Source organism: Ahaetulla prasina, chromosome 2 (genome assembly GCF_028640845.1).
Source record: "Ahaetulla prasina isolate Xishuangbanna chromosome 2, ASM2864084v1, whole genome shotgun sequence".
In the NCBI taxonomy this organism is placed as follows: domain Eukaryota; kingdom Metazoa; phylum Chordata; class Lepidosauria; order Squamata; family Colubridae; genus Ahaetulla; species Ahaetulla prasina.
The window spans coordinates 67,842,706-67,862,235 of NC_080540.1; the positions used below are offsets into that span (position 1 = coordinate 67,842,706).

Sequence of the window (19,530 nt, forward strand, 5' to 3'; positions counted from 1 at the left end):
ATTTCAGAACATCAGAATTGATATGTACTTCCCAAAAGAATATATTGAAGTTATACAGTCCTCTTTGAATGGTTCATATCACTATGTAAAAGCAATAAAAGAAGGACATATCATTCTTAGTGCTAAACTAACATCTATTGTAGATCAGGTATGATGCTTGAAAAAAGTGGGTTTATGTAAACCTTATCTAGTTAATAAGTAGACAACTGTACTAATTATTACAGCATTTAGCCAATTTACTTGTTTAAACTTTAAATATAATCCAACCAAAATACTTCATATGAAAACTATTCTCATGAATTTTGTTAGAATTACAATTTGTAATATATTACGTATTTCAAAATGGATTATAAAGAAGTGAAATTGTTGAAATTAGAATGTTCAGATAAACAAGAATAAGTTTTATATGTTGAGACAAATTAGATATGCTCATTTATTCATTAGGCATTTCCTCTGCCTCTCTCCAACATTTAGCAAATACTTTATTTAAGGATATAATTATATTTATAGTGATTTCTTTAGCAATCTGGGGAAAAAACAAGGTTAAAAAGAATTCTACTTTGTTATACACATGCATGCATGTGCATAAATAATTTACTGTATGCTACTAAGGTGTAAAACAGTATTTGTACAGTTCCCATTAAAATATAGTAGTTCCATGGTGGATGCCATTCTCCCCGTTCCACACAGGAAAATCTACTCCCAACTTTTTTTGAAGGTGTTAAATTTATATTTACCGACAAAGAAATAAAGGTAAATATAAATTTAACACAAAATAGTTTGTTGTGAAAGCGACTGCCTGTGAAGGCTTGGGGATTGGGGCTGAAAGGTGAAAGGGAAGCAGTATACTCCTTCCCATATTTGGGTAGATCAGGTTGTCCTGATAGAAAAAAAAACCCCTTTTTTGAAGGTGAAATTTTGGCCAGTTTCATTTGCACATTTGGAACCAATACAGTAGTCCGCAACTCTCAACAAGTCACTTAATGACCATTCAAAGTTATGATACACCCTCCAAAAGGTTCTTAGGACCCTACAGAAGAGAGCCATCTTTAGGAATCAAGTTCTTCTTGTGGAACCCTCTTATAAATGAAGATTAATGTTCATGTTTGGGGTAGGACAGAAAAGGGAGAGCAAAGTATACTATGAACGAGCCCTATGCTTCTCCACATACTGCATCTTATCCAATAAAAATAGGTTTTAAAGAACACTGAAGTAAAATAATTACTTAATGTATATTTATTTTATTAGGATGGAGGTGTTCACACATTTTCGGTCCCTGCACAAAATCAACAAGAAGTAGATATCTATGCTCCCATTATTCTTCAACCAAGCATTTTGACTTTTCCGTGGCAAGCAAAAGCAGGAGCCTATCAGTACAGAATCTTGGTAGGTATTGAAGCCATCGAAAAGTAGAATACAGCAAGCTTAGCAATTGGATCCATTACTGTTCCAGTATATGCTATTAACTTTGTTTCTATTGGGAAATACAGTTTTCTTATTACTTGTTTGTTGTTTCCCACCTTTGTCCTTAAAAGCTTCATTTTACTTTACCTTACAATTTAGAAATCTTTTTAAATTTGTGTATAGTTGCAAATGAGAAATTTTGATAGAAATTTCAAATATAAAAATGACAAAAAACAAAACTAAACAAATGACCATTATAAAAAAAGTACTTGCTTAAGTACTTATTGGTTCTCCAAATCTACATCTGTATTCACTCCCAAATATTGTTATAATATTGTGCTTCATTTATATATTCTTTCAGCCATGCCATTTCTTCTGTACTTTTCATGTTTCTTCAGTTTCAAGAATATTTTTTTTTCACAGAAAGTTCTTCTTGAAGTTTTTCTTCAAGAAAGTTCTGTTATGCAAGGATTTTTTTTAAAATCAAAGTTAGCTCAATTAAAGTTATAAAGTCTTTGAATTGTTTAGAAAGAGTCATCCTTTGGATATGGCTAAAATGTTTTTCTTCAAAACAGCTATCTATGGGAAACATGCTTTTAAAAAAGTGCCAAGCTGGTTGATACAGAAGTTGGTGGTTCTTTTCTAGTTAGTCTATCTAATTAAAGATGTAAAAAAATTATCTTGAATAAGCCTATGCAGTTCTGGATAATTAAAAGCTGGGAATAAGCCCAGTAATTAATGCCTCATTTATTTCTAAGTAAATTCTACAAAATTGCATTGCATTGAATTCTTGAAAGCCTCAGTGAAGATCTGTTGAACGTTTGCACTTCAGAATTACATATAAAGTTCATTAATAGGGATATAGCCATTTTCACATAAACTAGTTATTCTATTTGACCATGGCTTGTAGCTGATGTATCAGTTGTAGCTGTTGTAAAAAAGATAATTTTTATATTGGTAATATTTAGGAAAAAATAAAATAAGATAGTTGATTCCACTTTAAAACGTACATAACACTGTGGAAATGGATTCAGGAAGGATAGGAACAGGGGTCTCCAACCTTGGCAACTTTAAGCCTAGGGGACTTCAACTCCCAGAGTTCCCCAGCCAGCAAAGTTGGCTGGGGAATTCTAGGAGTTGATGTCCCCTAGGCTTAAAGTTGCCAAGGTTGGAGACCCCTGGATAGGAAGAATGAATAGGGCACTTTCCTTAGGAGGAATAACTAAACTATGCTTTTCTGCAATTTGGATGGAAGATTATTTATGATTTTCAGATAGCTTATGCTGTTTTAGATCTTTAATTGCTTGTTTGTTCGATTGATTGATAATGTGCCATCAAGTCAGGCTCAATGTTTAGTAATCACATGAATATTCTCCATAATAATCTGTCCCTAATCTAGCCCTCCAGGTCTTCTAGCAGCGAACCCATTGTAAATGAGCCAGCCACTTTGTTACTGGTCATCTTCTTTTCTTCCCTTCCATCTTCCCCAATATTACAGCCATCTCCAGAGAGTTAAATTTTCCACATAACATGTCCTTTGTGCCTTAAGTGAGAACTTTGGGTTCATGTAGAGAGTACAGAAGATGACCTTAATGGAAATAAGAGAGTTCATGTCATTTTTCACTGTAGAGCTTTACAATGTTCATACTTCCATGAGCATTGTACCCTTAATTCTTTCATTGCAGCTTCAGATTTTCTTTTGCTGTATGGCAACATCAGCAACTAGATATTCTGAAGGTTTTAATCCAGCCCAGCATCAACACTATTAGTATTCCAAAAAATCCTCAGCTTCTCCTCAGTAGCATGTTGAGTGCCATCTGACCTGAGAGGACTATCATCCAGCATAATATTGTAAATCATTTAACATTTTCTATCCATGTGGTTTTCTTGGTAAAAAGACAGCAGTGGTTTATCAATGTCTTTTTCCACACAGTATGAACTGATTTCTCTGCCACACTCACTAAAGTGATCAACTGCCGCTGGCATTTTCCTATATCACAGCTTCCTAATATAGGTACCAGCTTGGTTTAGCTATTTTCACATCTGAGGGAAGTATATGATGAAAAAATGTACTTGGGACATAACTCCCAGCATTCTTCAATCATCCCTCCCAGGAACAGCCCTCCACCATCATGATGCAGCACAGCAGGGTATTGTTTACTGTACTTGTATTGTTGTAAAGTAAATCAGATAAGTACAAATGCGCTGTAGCAATCTAGAATAACAGAAATAAAAAACCTGCCTATAGAATATATTCCAACAATGGATATCAATACAACTTTATCAAAAAGTGCTCAAACCACTACAACACAACCAACTGAGGTATGAAAAAGAGAACACAGCCATATATCAGAAACAGCTCAGAAACAACTAACCAACCAACCTGCTACAACCACCATTGTATCACCATAGTACACAAACCAATTAAATCCCTGCAAAACTTTCTGAGTAAGTTTAAAGACCTAGCAGCCCCAAAAGAAAAAACAGGAGTGATCTGCAACATAGAGTGTAAGCCCTGTAAGAGCTATTATGGAGGAAAGAAAGGCAGAAGGCTAGCAGAGCAGATCCATGAGCCCCAACTAGCAGTCAGAAGAAATGATGAAAATGCTTTCATCTCATAACACATGGACAAACCTAATAGTATTGGGAACCATGATAAACTCATCCAGTGGTAGTCAACCTGGTCCCTACTGCCCACTAGTGGACGTTCCAGCTTTCATGGTGGGCGGTAGGGGTTTTGTCCAATACTGAAGCACTTTCCTTTTTTTTTTAATTTAATTGACTTTTTAAAAAAAATTCATAGCATTATTTAAAAACATTTTCATTAGGTTTTCATAAAATGCCCCAGGACAATTTAAATTTCTGAAAATATACTATTTGTATCGCTCGCACATAAGTTTAGTTCACGTTAGGTAAGTGAAACTAAATGGCGCTACAGTGCGACTGCAAACAAAAGAGCCTCATCCCAGAATAGCTCGTGCATCTCTCCCCAAATCAGTGGGCGGTTAGAAAATTTTTACTACTAACAGAGATACAAAAGTGGGCAGTAGGTATAAAAAGGTTGACTACCCCTGAATTCATCCATTCGACTGGAAAACTGAGCATTATAGACCAAACTAAATCCAAAAACACTAAAAAAAATTTGGAAGATGTTAAACTATTCAACACCACCGACAATGCAACTACCCTTCAAAAGACCTTGACTAGGTGTCAGATTGGTCTAACAAGTGGCAACTTCAAATCTCAACCAACAAATGCTCTGCCTTGCACATTGGTTTTTAATAATGTTTTAATTTTTGTATTCTTGTTTTTTACCTTGCTGTAAACCGCCCTGAGTCCTTCGGGAGAAGGGTGGTATATAAATCAAAATAATAATAATAATAATAATTGGCAAAAAAAAATCAAAACATAAAATACAAATTAGATGGACCTGACCTTGTAGATGACCCTCACTCTGTCAAGGACCTTGGAGTACTCATTTCTAAAGATCTAAGTGCCAAAGTCCACTGTAACAACATTCCCAAAAAGGCATTAAGAGTTGTTAACCTAATCTTGCGTAGCTTCTTCTCTGGTAATATTGTACTACTAACTAGAGCATACAAAACATTTGCTAGACCAATTCTTGAATACAGTTCATCTGCCTGGAACCCGCACTGCATATTGGACATAAATACAATTGAGAGAGTCCAGAGATATTTTACGAGAAAAGTCCTCCATTCCTCTACCCGCAATAAAATACCTTATGCCACTAGACTTCAAATTTTGGGCTTAGACAACTTAGAACTACGCCGACTTCGGTCTGACCTAAGTGTAGTACATAAAATTATCTGCCACAATGTCCTACCTGTCAATGACTATTTCAGCTTCAACCACAACAATACACGAGCAAATAATAGATATGATCTCAAGGTAAACCACTCCAAACATGATTGCAGGAAATATGACTTCAGTAACAGAGTGGTCAATGCCTGGAATGCACTACCTGACTCTGTAGTTTCTTCTCCAAACCCCCAAAACTTTAAGCTTAAACTGTCTACTGTTGACCTCACCCCATTCCTAAGAGGTCTGTAAGAGGTGTGCATAAGTGCACCAGCGTGCCTACCATCCCAGTCCTAATATTCCTTTTTACTCTTACCCTTTTCAGGTATTCAAATTATGTTTATACTTTTACCTGTTATCTTATATATGCTTGACAAATAAATAAAAATAAATAAAAAAATAAAAAAATCTGCCATCAATAGTCACATAGAGATAAACTATATTTGCATACTATTCAAAAGAGACATAAAAAAACCTAAGGAGGTAACAAAAACACATCTTCAATAGCCAACATCCAGATAAGCAGGGATTAATATCAGACAAACAATCAAAGAGAAAACAATACCCTAATCAAGGAGCCACTAAGGAGACAATCAATCAAGCGGAAAATAATATCTTAAGCAATTACCAAACAGAAAACCACAGATGCCCATTGGTAGGGCAAGTTGCTGCATATAAACAGAGCAAATTCCACACTCATTAGTTCTGATAATGTTATCTGGTCAGTTAATGAAGTGCCTGCAAGCAAACCAAGACCACCAAGAATTCCACAGTAAATCTTTATTATTAGCCTGGTGATTTATTGTAATGGGACTGGCAATTAGACAAATTCAGAAGGAAGTCTTTTAAATAATGTCTATTAAGAGGTGCACTTTAAGCATCTTAGTATCTATGAGAAACCTCCCTTATGGGAACAGAGTACTGGACTAGGTGCTAGACTTAATTAATTTTAAAATAACTTTAAAGATCATATTTTATTCCTGTTTCAGCTACTAATGCTAGAAACAGGATCAGTCATTATGATGAAGTAGTTACCTGTAGAAAGATCTGATTAATACAATTTTCTGGAAAATAATGAAATTTGGATCATCATTATTGTTTTAGATGTAGCATGTTATATTAATTAGGAAGAGAAAGGATAAAGTTCATATTTAAAACAGAACCTCCATACTTGGCTTTTTACTGTGCTTTATTTTACATAACTTGATGTTGCTGAGAATAATTCCATGACAAATTAGTCTTCAGCCCTTCCACACACATGGCCCTCCATATGAAAGAAATTGGTGGAACATTAGAAAGGACCGGTAGGAAGCACGTCAGAGGGGAAGTCATGCTAGCAAAAGATATGGAGATATTTTATTATTGTGCATTATTATTATTGATGCAGATTGCATATTCATATTGGCAATGTGATACCTAGGCTGATTCTACTAGATGCTTTTCAGACTGGATTTTTATGCAACTACAGAGTTGAAACAGATGGTAAAGACCTCTGATAGCTGCAGCAGAAAGAGCTATCCTGCTGCTTAATTTGCAAGCAAATCCATCTTTCCGTATTCATAGGCTATAATGTGGAACAAATAAATTGCATTTTCTTTTTCAGGCTAGAAAAACTGAAAAGAAGTAAATTTTCTTTTATTGATAACCTTTGGAAACTATGATACAGGACCTTGGAAATACCGTGGATACTATCGTGCAGAATTATTCTAGTCTCTCTGGGAATCCTAATAAATGCAGTTACTCTATTATTATCAGTGACTGACTTTTGATTAATTTCAATAGCCATGCATACATGTAGCTTAGTCTTCCCTTAGGAATAAAATAAAGATACTATGTTAGGAAGAAAATCAATTTTCTTCTTTTTCTCTGTATTGCATTCCCCTTTAGCATTTATACTTCCAAATAATTTCTGTCATTAGGAAACACTTTCAGCAGTAGACACATTAGTTGCAGTGAGACAAAATAATTCAGTTGGCTGCCTCCATTTTTCACTGTAAGGAAACTAATCAGCTTCTAAAAAATGTGACATTCCTATCACCTGGATCTTTTACGTGCTGGCCTGGGAGGCAATATGTTGACTACAGATATTGTTAATTACTGAAGTCTCTCAGATTATCCAACATATCTGGAAAACAATGTGATATCTAGGCTGATTCTACTAGATGTTTAGAGATGTATCAACAAACACAACCTCTGATAAAAAATAAAAATAGCATTATACTGCAGTAATTTGTGTTGTTTTGATACATGCTCAGAAAGAAATGAACATTTGTGTAGCAATAACACATATATAACTTCATAGTGCTTTACTGCCCTCTCTAAGCAGTTTACAGAGTCAGCATATTGCTCCCAAAAATTCTCCCAATCTCGGAAGGATGGAAGGCTGAGTCAACCTTAAACTTATTAGGACTGAACTCTTGGCAATGGGCAGAATTAGCCTGCAATACTGCATTCAACTCCAAAGTATTCTCTTTGGAGTATATTTTAAAAATGATTAATCAAGCCAATTGTCAACTCTGAAGCTAACATGGCTGGGGTCATTTTGGAGGCTTCAGGCTTGCCACAATGCAAAGAAGGGATAGGGAGGGGGAACATAGTTAGATGCGGATTTTGTGGCCAAAACAAAATAGTTTCCTGTGGGAACCAAGGACAGTCCAACAGGTGATTGGAAATAGGAGGAGTCAACCAGCCAACACTTTGATTGGATAATGTGACTGATTATTTGGGGAAAGGGAGAACTTTCACTTTTTAATCAGATTAAAACCCCGGTAACTTTCAGAGTCAGTTGTCACCAGTTTGTACCAATATGATATCTCCAATAAAATTGTTCTTTGAGGAATATGTCTGCCTTGTAGTTCTGCTTTTGATGGAATTATTACTTGGAACCATGACACCAATGTTTTAATTTGCTTTTCTTTTATGAACCTAGGCTTATGGTGGGAGTGGAAATTTTACTTGGACCTCATCTCAGCAAAATGTTGCTTCCATTACAATTAAAGGAGTAATGACAACTGGGAATGAAATTGGTGTCAGTGTCATTCATGCCAGAGATGTTCAGAATCCTTTACACCATGGGGAAATGAAGGTAAAGAACACTAATTTTGTAAGAAAGTACCTTCTGAACTGCAGAGAAGGCTTATGATACTTCTTGTAGTGCCAAGAAGTAGGGAAGTTCCTAACTGATTAATCTTCCTTGGCAGTTTAGTTTCCTAGATGAACTATTTATGTAGGGTAAAGAACATCAGTCTAATCTGAATATTTTAAAACTACAGGTAAGTGTAAGTATTTCAGAAGCAGACTTCATACAAAATGTCATACTGTTGAGAACAAGGATAGAATTTAAAAAAATTGAGCATAGGATGTGAAATATCATGGCCAAGAATTCAAATCCAAGCCCAAGCATATCAAAGGACTTACAGTACCTGAAATCTTATTTGGACAGAAGGATGTTCATCAAATTATCTACTCTTCTCTCAAATAATGTACCTTATAAACTTCTGCCTCAGATTCAGCAGTTACAGATGAATGTAATGAATAATCAATAATGTCATGCTTTTTGCACAACCCCAGGTCAACTGCACATGTCCCTTATGAGTATTGAAATATTATATTCAGTCGTCTCCTTCTAAATTTCAAATAAATGAAAACTTTCAGCAAATGTGACTTCTTTCCAGAAGGTTCAGAAATGATGTGTTTAATTAAAAGTCTATTTTCAGACTCAGGATTCAGAGCACATAGCAATAGGAGTGCACTTTACCCCACTTGAATTTGTAAGGAACAAATATTAAATTAAACTAACATCTTCAGTTTAAGATTTTAAATTGCTCACACTTTGCATTTTCTGCTTGAACAAAGCATCTGCCTGCTGACCTTGATTATCAGATTATGCAAGTAGTGTATAAGTTCCACAAGGATTACAATTTTAACACCATACCATATGGTCTACAATTTAACCTGAAGCAGTAAGCAGATGGCTTTGAAAATTAGACATGCCAAATGAAAATCTTTGATCCTGTAGTTGTTATGAAATGTTACCATCCATCTGTGATGTTTTCTTTATCAATAATAAAGAAATAAATGCAAACCAAGTGTTGGTTTACCCCTGTTATTTAAGGTAACAGTTTCATACAGATGCCACAGAAAATACGCTATTTGTTGCACTTTACAATCTGTGGTAAGTTACCACTCATAAACCAATCTTGCTGTATAATTATTTTACAAGCCAGGGCTTTCTGAAGTGTTTGGTTTGAAGCCTGGCAAAATAATGAAGATGGGCACCATACAGATATTGTCTAATACAGATATTAAACACAAAGTGTTTTAGTATTATCGACAGCGTGAAATAGGCTGCTTCCGAATCAATAAATCAATCTATGAGCGTGTGCCATTAATGTTTAAGCAATTAAAATGAAATTTATTTTAATTAGATTTGGTTTTGTTTGTTTGTTTCTAAATTCCAGTTCAAGATTTTCATCTCAGTCTTTATCTTGTGTCTTATTTTATTTTTGTCTCCTAGGTCTATGTGATAGAACCCAGTGATATGAAGTTCACACCTTGTCCAGTTGAAGCACATGTGGGCGAGACCTTGGACCTGCCTCTGAAGATTATTGGTGTAATGAACAAGGAAACCAATGAGGTGGTCACTTTAAGTGATTGCTCACAATTTGATTTAGCTGTCAACATTGAAAACCACGATGTGTTCAGTCCGTTTCAAGGTAAAATAATTTTTGATTTTTAAATAAATGGACAAATTCCCTTCCTGATATAGTAATAATTTCTTTTATTGATGCTTTTAAATGTTTAATGTTATAGTTTATACATTTATCTTATAATTAAGCATGCATCAGTGCAGTGGATAAGATGCAAAACAAAAACGATTCTATGTTATAGTAATTCATAAAATATTTCTCATAGGTTTAAATAAAATATTACCTATCCACTTAGGACTTTGGTTGAACATTTTATTTATTTATTATTTATTTATTTATTTATAATTTAATTTTTATACCGCCCTTCTCCCGAAGGATTCAGGGCGGTGTACAGCCATCTTAAAATACAATGAATAAATAACAAATTTAAAAAGAATTTAAAAACAGATATTTAACTAGGCAATCAACTAAAACGGTCTAAGACCGACTTAAAACCCCTTAAAATTACAATTAAAATACACTTAAAATACACTTAGGCTAGTCCTGCCTGATGAAATAATAAAGTCTTCAATTCCCGCTTGAATGTCCTACATGTTTTGTTGCTGACACTTTTTCACCTAATATTTAATACAGTTTAATATCTCTGAAAACTTTTAGGCAAATGTTACTTTTTCAAATAAAACTACAAGTTATATCAGGCCAGGAATAACTTTTTGTTTTTTCTATCCCAATATATGGGGGGGGGGGACCAGAGGTGAAATGCTACCGAATCGGACCGGATCGGGTGAGTAGGTAGTGGAGATTGGGTCGGTTCGCTGATCCCGGTAGCAATCGCTGGCTGGCCACGCCCCCGAACCAGTCCACAGCCTGCAGTCCAGCCTTCGCAAGCTGGACACCGGGACACCGGGAAGGCAGCTCGCCGCCTTCTTGCCCTTTGGTCAGGGGCCGGGGCCCATTCCCCGAAGCCCCAGAACCACTACCTGCCCCAACTGGTCAGGGAGCGCACCATTCCCCGACTCCGGCCTTTCCCTGCAGCTGCTGCCAACTCGCTGCCCGCTTGCCACCCGTTCGCCCTTCAACTTTGGTCAGAGCCCAGGGATGCCTCATTCCCCTGAGACCCCAGAGCCACCACCTGCTTGCCGCCTGCCTCAACTGGGTCAGGGAATGCACCATTCCCCGACACCAGTCTTGCCCCGGAGCCGCCGCCCGCTCTTCCTTCGCCATGCGGCATATACTTACTTTCCTCCAGCGGCTGGCTGCCAGGAAAGGCAAGCATCCAAAAGTTACTGGAGTCACTCTCCTTGAATATGCCGCCACCATTGCTGCTTGTTCCATGCACCGGCTGCACAAGCGCACACCGTTTATTTCATTTATTTATCAGCGGCAGGTTGGGTGTGTGCTTACGCAGCCGGTGCATAGAACAAGGCAGTATATTCAAGGAGAGCAATTCCGGTAACTTTTGGATGCTTGCCTTTCCTGGCAGCCAGCCACTGGAGGGAAGTAAGTATATGCCGCGTGGCAAAGGAAGAGCGGGCGGCGGCTCCGGGACAAAGCTGGCGTCGGGGAATGGTGCATTCCCCAACCCGGTTGAGGCAGGCGGCAGGCAGGTGGCAACTCCATGGCCTCAGGGAATGGGGTGTCCCTGGGCCCCAGCCCCTGACCAAAGGCAAAGGGCGAGCAGGCGGCGAGCGGGTGGTGAGTGGGCGGCAGCTCCAGAGAAAGGCCGGAGTTGGGGAATGGTGCTTTCCCCCGACCCCATTGAGGCAGGTAGCGGCTCCGGGGCCTTGGGGAATGGTGCATCCATGGGCCCTGGCCCCGACCCAAGGTGAAGGGAGAAAAGGTGGCGAGTGGGTGGCAAGCGGGCAGAGAGGTTGCAGCTGCAGGCATCTCGCAAAAAGGGAAAAAGCAGAATAGAAATTTAAAAAAAATTCCTACTGGGTTCTGTGGGCGTGGCTTGGTGGGGGGGTTGTGACTGAGTGGGCATGGCTGTGAGGGACATTGAGTTGGCCATGCCCACTCAGTCACAGGACACACCCACCCACCAAGCCACACCCACAGAACAGGTAGCAAATTTTTTTAGATTTCACCCCTGGGGGGGACCTACTCTGCATATTTATTTTATCATCAGGAATTTTTTTAGAAACAAGTAAAATAAACTTTGGTTAGAGGCTGAGTTCTAAGAGTGCCTGTGCACTTGAAGAATGAAACTTTATTTTGTTATTATTTGTCCTGCAGGTCTTTCTGTCTTCCCAAAAACTGCTCCAGGAATGCCCCTGCCATCTAGGGCAGATTTTGTTGGCACAGAGGGCAGCACAATAGAAGGGCTCTCTTTCTGTTCAAGATACCTTTCAAAGTCCTATTTAGAAGCTTCCAACAAAAATCAATGACATCATTTCTGAAAACGTTTTAGACAATACGGAGCGTTCATAGCACCCTGTTGTTAATCTGTCCTTGGAATGTTCTCATTTACTTCTTGTTTCATCAATTTGTAAGCATGGTGATTACATCATGTTAATCAGACAAACTGAACTCAGTATCCTTTTTGGCAGAGGTTCTACTTTATTCTCTAACTGGCTATTTTGCCTTTTGTTTATTTGTTTTATTAGTACATTGACTTGTAATGTACTAATTACAAGTACATTACAAGTCAATTATAATACTAATTATTAGCATGGGCAAGTTTTAAATCTAAACATTTAAAAGTGTAGTGTAAATATTAATTTTTATGCTCTGTTGTTGTTTTTTAAACAGGGAGACTTAAGCCAACTCCTGAATACTGCAGTGGGATCAGAGTTAAAGCTGAAACTCAAGGGTATTCCTCACTTGTTGTTAGTTATACCCATGACCATATTCACCTCAGTGCCAGTATTACCATAGCAGCCTATCTACCAATAAAAGTAAGCCTTAGTTTAATAACTATTTCTTTCTAATTCTAATAAATTATTTCTTCAATATATGTTGATTATATAGTATGAACTAATTTAAGATAACATGTGAATTAAACAAATGTAATGACCGATCTTTAGCTTGGAATTAAATGAACTTGAAACATCAGATTATGGAAGTTTCTATTTCAGGGATGTCAAATTCAAGGCCTGTGGGCTGGATCTGGCCTGCAGGGTGCTTAGATGTGGCCCGCAGGGCCGTCCTGGAAACGGCCCGCGGTACCTCTACCAGCAAAAATGGAGCTCGGGAGAACTGCATCTCCAAGCTTTGTTTTTGCTGGCTATTGTTTTTGAAGGCTATTGTGACCAAAAACAGAGAACATGTGGGTCATGTGTGGCCCCTCGAGCTCCATTTTTGCTGGCAGAGGGTTTCAGGAGGCTGTTGCGGCTGAAAACAAAGCCTCAACGAGTGACGTTGAGTTGGCCATGCCCATCCTGGCCACGCCCACCCTGGCCTCCTGAGGTCAAACAACCCTGATGTGGCCCTGAATGAAATTGAATTTGACACCCCTGTTCTATTTAGAATATCCTTAGTATGTGCTTAAAAGACTGCAAGGGTTATTTATTATGTTTATGATTCCATAATATTTCTGAATTGTCTTTCCTCTCCTTCTTCTATGCAGAAGGCTGCATAACAAATCAAACAACCACTTCCATAACCTAATAAGCAATAACATTAACTAATCCTAATATGATAAAAACAATAAAAGAATAAAATAGAATATAAAATAAAAATTAATGACTAGAAATATTTATTAAAAATTATACCACAACTTTTAGGCATGCGTATGTTTCATAAATATTGTAGTAGCATTTAAAATAAAAATGAAGCCTTAGTACGTGGAACTTTTCTTGTAATAATAATAATAATAATAATAATAATAATAATAATAATAATAATAATAATAGTAATAATAATAGTAATAATATTTTAATTTGTATACCGCCCTTCTCCCGAAGGACTCAGGGCAGTGAACAACCAAATAAAATACAAACACAAACACATACAATATTAAGAACAACCCTTAAAAAACTTATTCAATTGGCCAAAGAAATTTAAAATACAAATTACACCCTATAAAATTACAGAAATTTAAAACCCATTAAATTAAATTAAAATTTTAACAATCAAGCCAGTCCAGCCATGCAAAATAAATAGGTTTTAAGTTCGTGGTGAAAGGTCCTAAGGTCAGGTAATTGTCGAAGTCCAGGGGAAAGCTCATTCCACAGGGTAGGAGCCCCCACGGACAAGGCCCTCCCCCTGGGGGCCGCCAGCCGACATTGTTTGGCTGACGGCACCCTAAGGAGTCCCTCTCTGTGGGAACGCACCGGTCGCTGGGAGGTAGAAGACAGCAGTAGACGGTCCCGTAAGTATCCCGGTCCTAAGCCAAGGAGCGCTTTGAAGGTGGTAAACAATACCTTGAAGCGCACCTGGAAGACAACAGGTAGCCAGTGCAGTCTGCGCAGGATAGGTGTTACATGGAAGCTCCGAACCGCTCCCTCAATAACCCGCGCAGCCGCATTTTGGACTAGCTGGAGTCTCCGAGTGCTCTTCAAGGGGAGCCCCATGTAGAGAGCATTGCAGTAGTCCAAGCGAGAGGTAACGCGAGCATGAGTGACCGTGCATAGGACATCCCAGTCCAGGAAGGGACGCAACTGGCAGATCAGGCGAACCTGATAGAAAGCTCTCCTGGAGACGGTTAGATGAGAAGTCTTCTATAGCTAGATTTTATTTTTTGTTTGTTTTTAATTGCATCCAGCCTTTATTACTTTTTTACAAATAACGTTCCAAATACACCGTGTGCACAATTATTAGGGGACTGAGTATTTTGACCATATCACCCTTTGTATGCATATTTTCCACCTCCAAGCTAAATGCTTAGTGTATATAAGCAGATCAGATGATGTGTATTTGTGTAATGAGAGAGGATGTGGTATGGGTTGGTATTATAAAAGATGAGCTAGTTGGACCTTTTGGGGTTGAAGATGGACTCAAAAACAACTCCCAAACCTACTGCCAGTTTTTAGAAGACACTTTCTTCAAGCAGTGGTACCGGAAAAAGTCTGCATCTTTCAAGAAGACCATAATTTTTATGCAGGACAATGCTCTATCACATGCATCGAAGTACTCAACTGCATGGCTAGTCAGTAAAGGCCTTAAAGATGAAAGAATAATGACATTATTTGTCACCTGACCTAAACCCTATTGAGAACTTGTGGGCCTTCTTAAATGGGAGATTTATGGTGAAGGAAAACAGTACACCTCTCTGAACAGTGTCTGGGAGGCTGTGGTTGCTGCTGCACAAAAAAAAAAAATTATCATGAACAGATCAAGAAATTGTCAGACTCCATGAATGGAAGGCTTATGACTGTTACTGAAAACAAGGGTGACTATATTGGTCACTGATTTTTTTTTGAACTGTCAGAAATATTTATTTGTAAATTTTGAGTTGTTTTTTTATTATTCTCACTTTAACAGATGAAAATAAATGAGTGAGATGGGAAAATTTTCATTTTTCATTTAGTTCCATAATAATTCTGCACACTAATAGTTGCCCAATAATTGTGTACACATAGATGTCCTCTTAAGAAAGCCAAAGCCTCACTTTTACTTTCTTAAATATTCAGGCTTGATGTTTACTAACATTTTGGATTGACCGAGACCACTGTAGTTGTTCAATAATAAAATTAATCCTGCAAAATACAGCTTGCCTAATAATTGCGCACACAGTGTATATCCTGACTGGTTTCTATTGTGTATAACTATATCAAAATGTTAATGCTATTTAAAAACAATTATAACAGCTCATTAATAATTGGAACTTACCAAAACCAAAGGCAAGTTCACACCATGTCCTGCAGTTTAAGCTACTCCACTTGAAACTGTGTCTGCTTTTATGAATATTTGTTCCCTTATTTTATGAAGCTGTGCATCATCAAATGCTGCTATTTATATATGTCTGGAATATTGTTTGCAGAAAACACTAGAAAGATTTACTTTATTGAAAGTAGCTGAAAAAAAATTCCCCTAAGTATAATAACTACCATTAATTTGAGCACAGAATATTCAAAGAAAATTAATCAAAAAATAATATTATTATATATAGAAAGGTGGTACAAGATAAAAAAAACATGCTGGAATTTCCCCTCATGTGATTCTTTTCTGCAGGCAGCATCTATTAATCATTGGGTGGGGGGAATTATTCCTTGCCCAAATTACAAGTGTTGTACAGTAGAATGCTAAAGAAAACAATTGAGCATGCACAAAAAGTACTATATTTTTCAGAGTATAAAACACACTTTTTTTCTCCCTAAAAGGGAGTGAAAATTTGGGTGCGTTTTATACATTGAATGTAGTCCTGCCCACCCACTGGCCCCCACCCTTTGGCCTTTGCCTCCCAGCAATTTACCTCCTTGCAGCAAGCAGCAAGCAGCAAGAAGAAACAGCCCATTTCAGCTTCAGCACAGCCTAATTAGCACAAGTTGATTGTCCATTGGATCGGCTTCCCGACTCTCAGCTGTTTCAGGCTGCAGGGATTGCCATTGCCTGTTGCTGCGTGGGTCTCTGCTGCTTGCAGCAACGAGGCAAAATTGCTGGGAGGCAGAGGCAGATTTCTTTTTCTTGTTTTCCTTACCAAAAAAGGTAGGTGTGTCTTATAGTCCGGAGCATCTTATCCTCCAAAAAATACGGTATCTGAGCATTAGTGTTGTGTGAGCAAGAACACATTGGGAACAACTAAACCCTTTCTAGATTACTCAATATGGAAATATTACAGAGGGTGCTTTGTTTTTTTGAGCTGATATCAAAATGCCTCTCTGAAGCAAACTGGACCATCCGCTTTTAATCCTCCAAGTGGAGTAGCTGCACTACTAATAAATAAAGCACCATGATCTCTCAGCAGCTTTCCATGGCATCTTTCTGGATCAGCTCTGGCAGTTGGGGTTAACCAGCACTGTACTATGCTGGTTGTCTTCCTTCCTCCAGGGCCCGCCCATTTGCTGTTGATAGAAAGAGGAGACTTCCAGCCAATAGGCCCTGCTATGTGGCATGCTGCACAGCTTAGTATGATCTCTTTTCTTGTTCAACATCTACATGAAGCCACTAGGTGGACTCATCCACCAATTCAAGGTCGGTCTCATTAATATGCAGATGATCCTCAGTTATGAATCTCCACCCCAGACTATCTGACTGATATTTTGGAAGTCTTGGTGTCTGAAGCAGGGGTGGGTTCTAATTTTTTTTATTACCAGTTCTGTGGGCGTGGCTTATTTTGTAGGCATGGCTTGATGGTCATGTGACTGGATAGGTGTAGGTGTAGTCATGTGACTGGATAGGTGTAGGTGTAGCCAACTCAATGTCACATTAAGGGCCTGGCCCCTCCCCTCCCCGCCATTCCTTGTCACACCCAGCCTCAATATATCTATAGTTCTGCAAAAATGTTGTTCACCTTTTTCAACTTTATTATCTACATACTATAGATCAGGGGTCTCCAACCTTGGCCACTTTAAGACTTGTGGACTTCAACTCCCAGAATTCCTCAGCCAGCTTTGCTGTCTTAAAGTCTTAAAGTGGTCAAGGTTAGAGACCTCGGCTATAGATGCACTTTCATGGACCACTGAAAGGAGGAAATGGCTCACATTCTTTGACCAAGAGTGTGATAGGCAACAGGCTTTTAAGGGCTGCCAGAAAGAAGGTGGGGGGCAATATATTTTCCAAAGTACCAGAAGGCAAAAGAAGAAGCAATGGATGGAAACTGAACAAAGACAGAAGCAACCTAAACTAAGGAGAAACTTCCTGACAGTGTGAACCTATATAGGTTTCAGTCATAATTTCACATACAAAATAGCCATTCATGTAATACAACCTGCATATTGTTCAGAACAGTCATTAGTATTATGGCTGATATTTGACAGCAAGCCTAAAATCCCCATTCCCTCCCCACTCCAGGGAAGGTTACTTCAAAATCCTCATTCCCTCCCCACCCCACTAATCTGTTCTGGGAAGGAATCAAACTTCCCCCTCTTCATTTCCCAAATAAAATATCCCAGATAATTAAGGAAAAATCAAGCTGCTAACAAGGAACCTGCTTGGAATTCCACATTCCTGCCAGCTGCATAAAGGAAACTTTGTAAGCAGAAAACAGCTACCAGTGCTTAGAGATCATAGAAAGTGGAAGCCAGAAGTTCGGCACCATTTACAAGTAGGCAGAAAACTCATTCAAGACAGGATATTTCATAATGGAAATTGTCCAAACCTTTTTAAAAACACAAAGCCCATGTTGCACAAACCCCAAAACTTCAAAAACATTGAATCATATAAGAATTCCTCCTCTTATCCAATTTGTTGTTCAGCTGACCCAGAAAGGAACTGCTTCTGCAAGTAAAAACCTTCCAGCCGCTCCGTCAATTTAAAGTGACGACGTGTTTTTTTTTTCCTTCTTCTTTGCCAAGCAATCTCCTGCTGAGAAGCGAGTCCTGATTTTTTCATTCTAGCCAATCAGTTGGGAGGCTTCTTGGCTTCTCAATTTAAAGCCACGTTGTCTTGGGTTTTTTTTCCTCTTCTTTGTCAAGTGAGCCCTGAGTTTTTTCCTTTTAGCCAATCAGCTGGGAGTCGGGAGGCAGCAATAGATTGGGGGCGGGGCCAGGCAGAATTTTTACTACTGGTTCTCCGAACTACTCAAAATGTTTACTACTGGTTTGCAAGAACCGGGGAGAACCGGTAGCAACCCACCACTGGTCTGAAGGCTACATGGGCCTGGCTGGGGAACAATATGTTTCAACTCAAATCTAGTAAAACTAAATGGCTCTGGGTTTTGGAGCCTCCTGGTTTTGGGGACCTTCCATTTCTTGTTCTGGATGGGAATTGCACTGCCTCAGAAAGTTCATGTGCATAATTTTGGGGTCCTGCTGACTTCATGATATAATAATAATAATAATAATATTTTAATTTGTATACCGCCCTTCTCCCGAAGGACTCAGGGCGGTGAACAGGCAGATAAAATATAAATACACACAATAATTAAAAACATCCCTTAAAAAACTAATTTAAATGCCCAAAATGTTAAAAAACGTACTCCCCCGTAAAATAACAAAATTTTAAAAACCCATCCAATAAAAATAAAAATCAGGCTAGTCCAGCCATACGAAATAAATAAGTTTTAAGTTCGCGGCGAAATAATATATATATTATATATGATATAATATATACAGCCTACTGTACATGCATATGATATATACAAGCATTAATTTCTTTCCGTATATGATGAGGTCATGACATCTGTCATCTTTTTGACATCACTGCAGTTTTTTATGGTACTGTGCAGTGTCTAATATGAGGAAACTATATAGGTTAATTAACAAGATTAATAATTTCTGACAAAATTACTGATAATATTATCATGATCTGAATCGTTATCACTTTCTTTCCTAGATTATTGATCCTATTTCTGCTGCTTTGGTAACTTTGGGTTCTTCTAAAGATATCCTCTTTGAAGGTGGACCCAGACCATGGATTCAAGAACCAACTAAGTTCTTCAGAGATACCAATACAGAACATCCAGAGAATGTTGGCTTACATTTACTAGGACCACCTACATCTAGGAATTCTTTCCAGCATTGGGCTAGAGCAACTTGTAAAGCCCTCGGGGATCATGTGAGTAACACAAATTTTTGATTCTAAAGTTTGCTGGATTTTTAGGTGAGAGGAATTGAGG

General features: G+C 38.1%; 1 protein-coding gene across 3 annotated transcripts in view; it reads left to right on the top strand.

Moving 5' to 3' along the window:
- NUP210 (nucleoporin 210) overlaps positions 1-19,530 on the top strand; it is a 119,771-nt gene that overhangs the window by 52,820 nt on the left and 47,421 nt on the right. For all 3 annotated transcript variants that reach the window (XR_009153077.1, XM_058165748.1, XM_058165749.1), the window contains exons 10-15: positions 8-148; positions 1,249-1,386; positions 8,153-8,308; positions 9,740-9,938; positions 12,624-12,769; positions 19,248-19,469. Coding sequence is in view for 2 of the 3 variants with exons in the window: in XM_058165748.1 (XP_058021731.1) it covers positions 8-148; positions 1,249-1,386; positions 8,153-8,308; positions 9,740-9,938; positions 12,624-12,769; positions 19,248-19,469 (1,002 nt within the window). In the remaining variant the exon portion in view is untranslated. The remainder of the gene's footprint in view (positions 1-7; positions 149-1,248; positions 1,387-8,152; positions 8,309-9,739; positions 9,939-12,623; positions 12,770-19,247; positions 19,470-19,530) is intronic.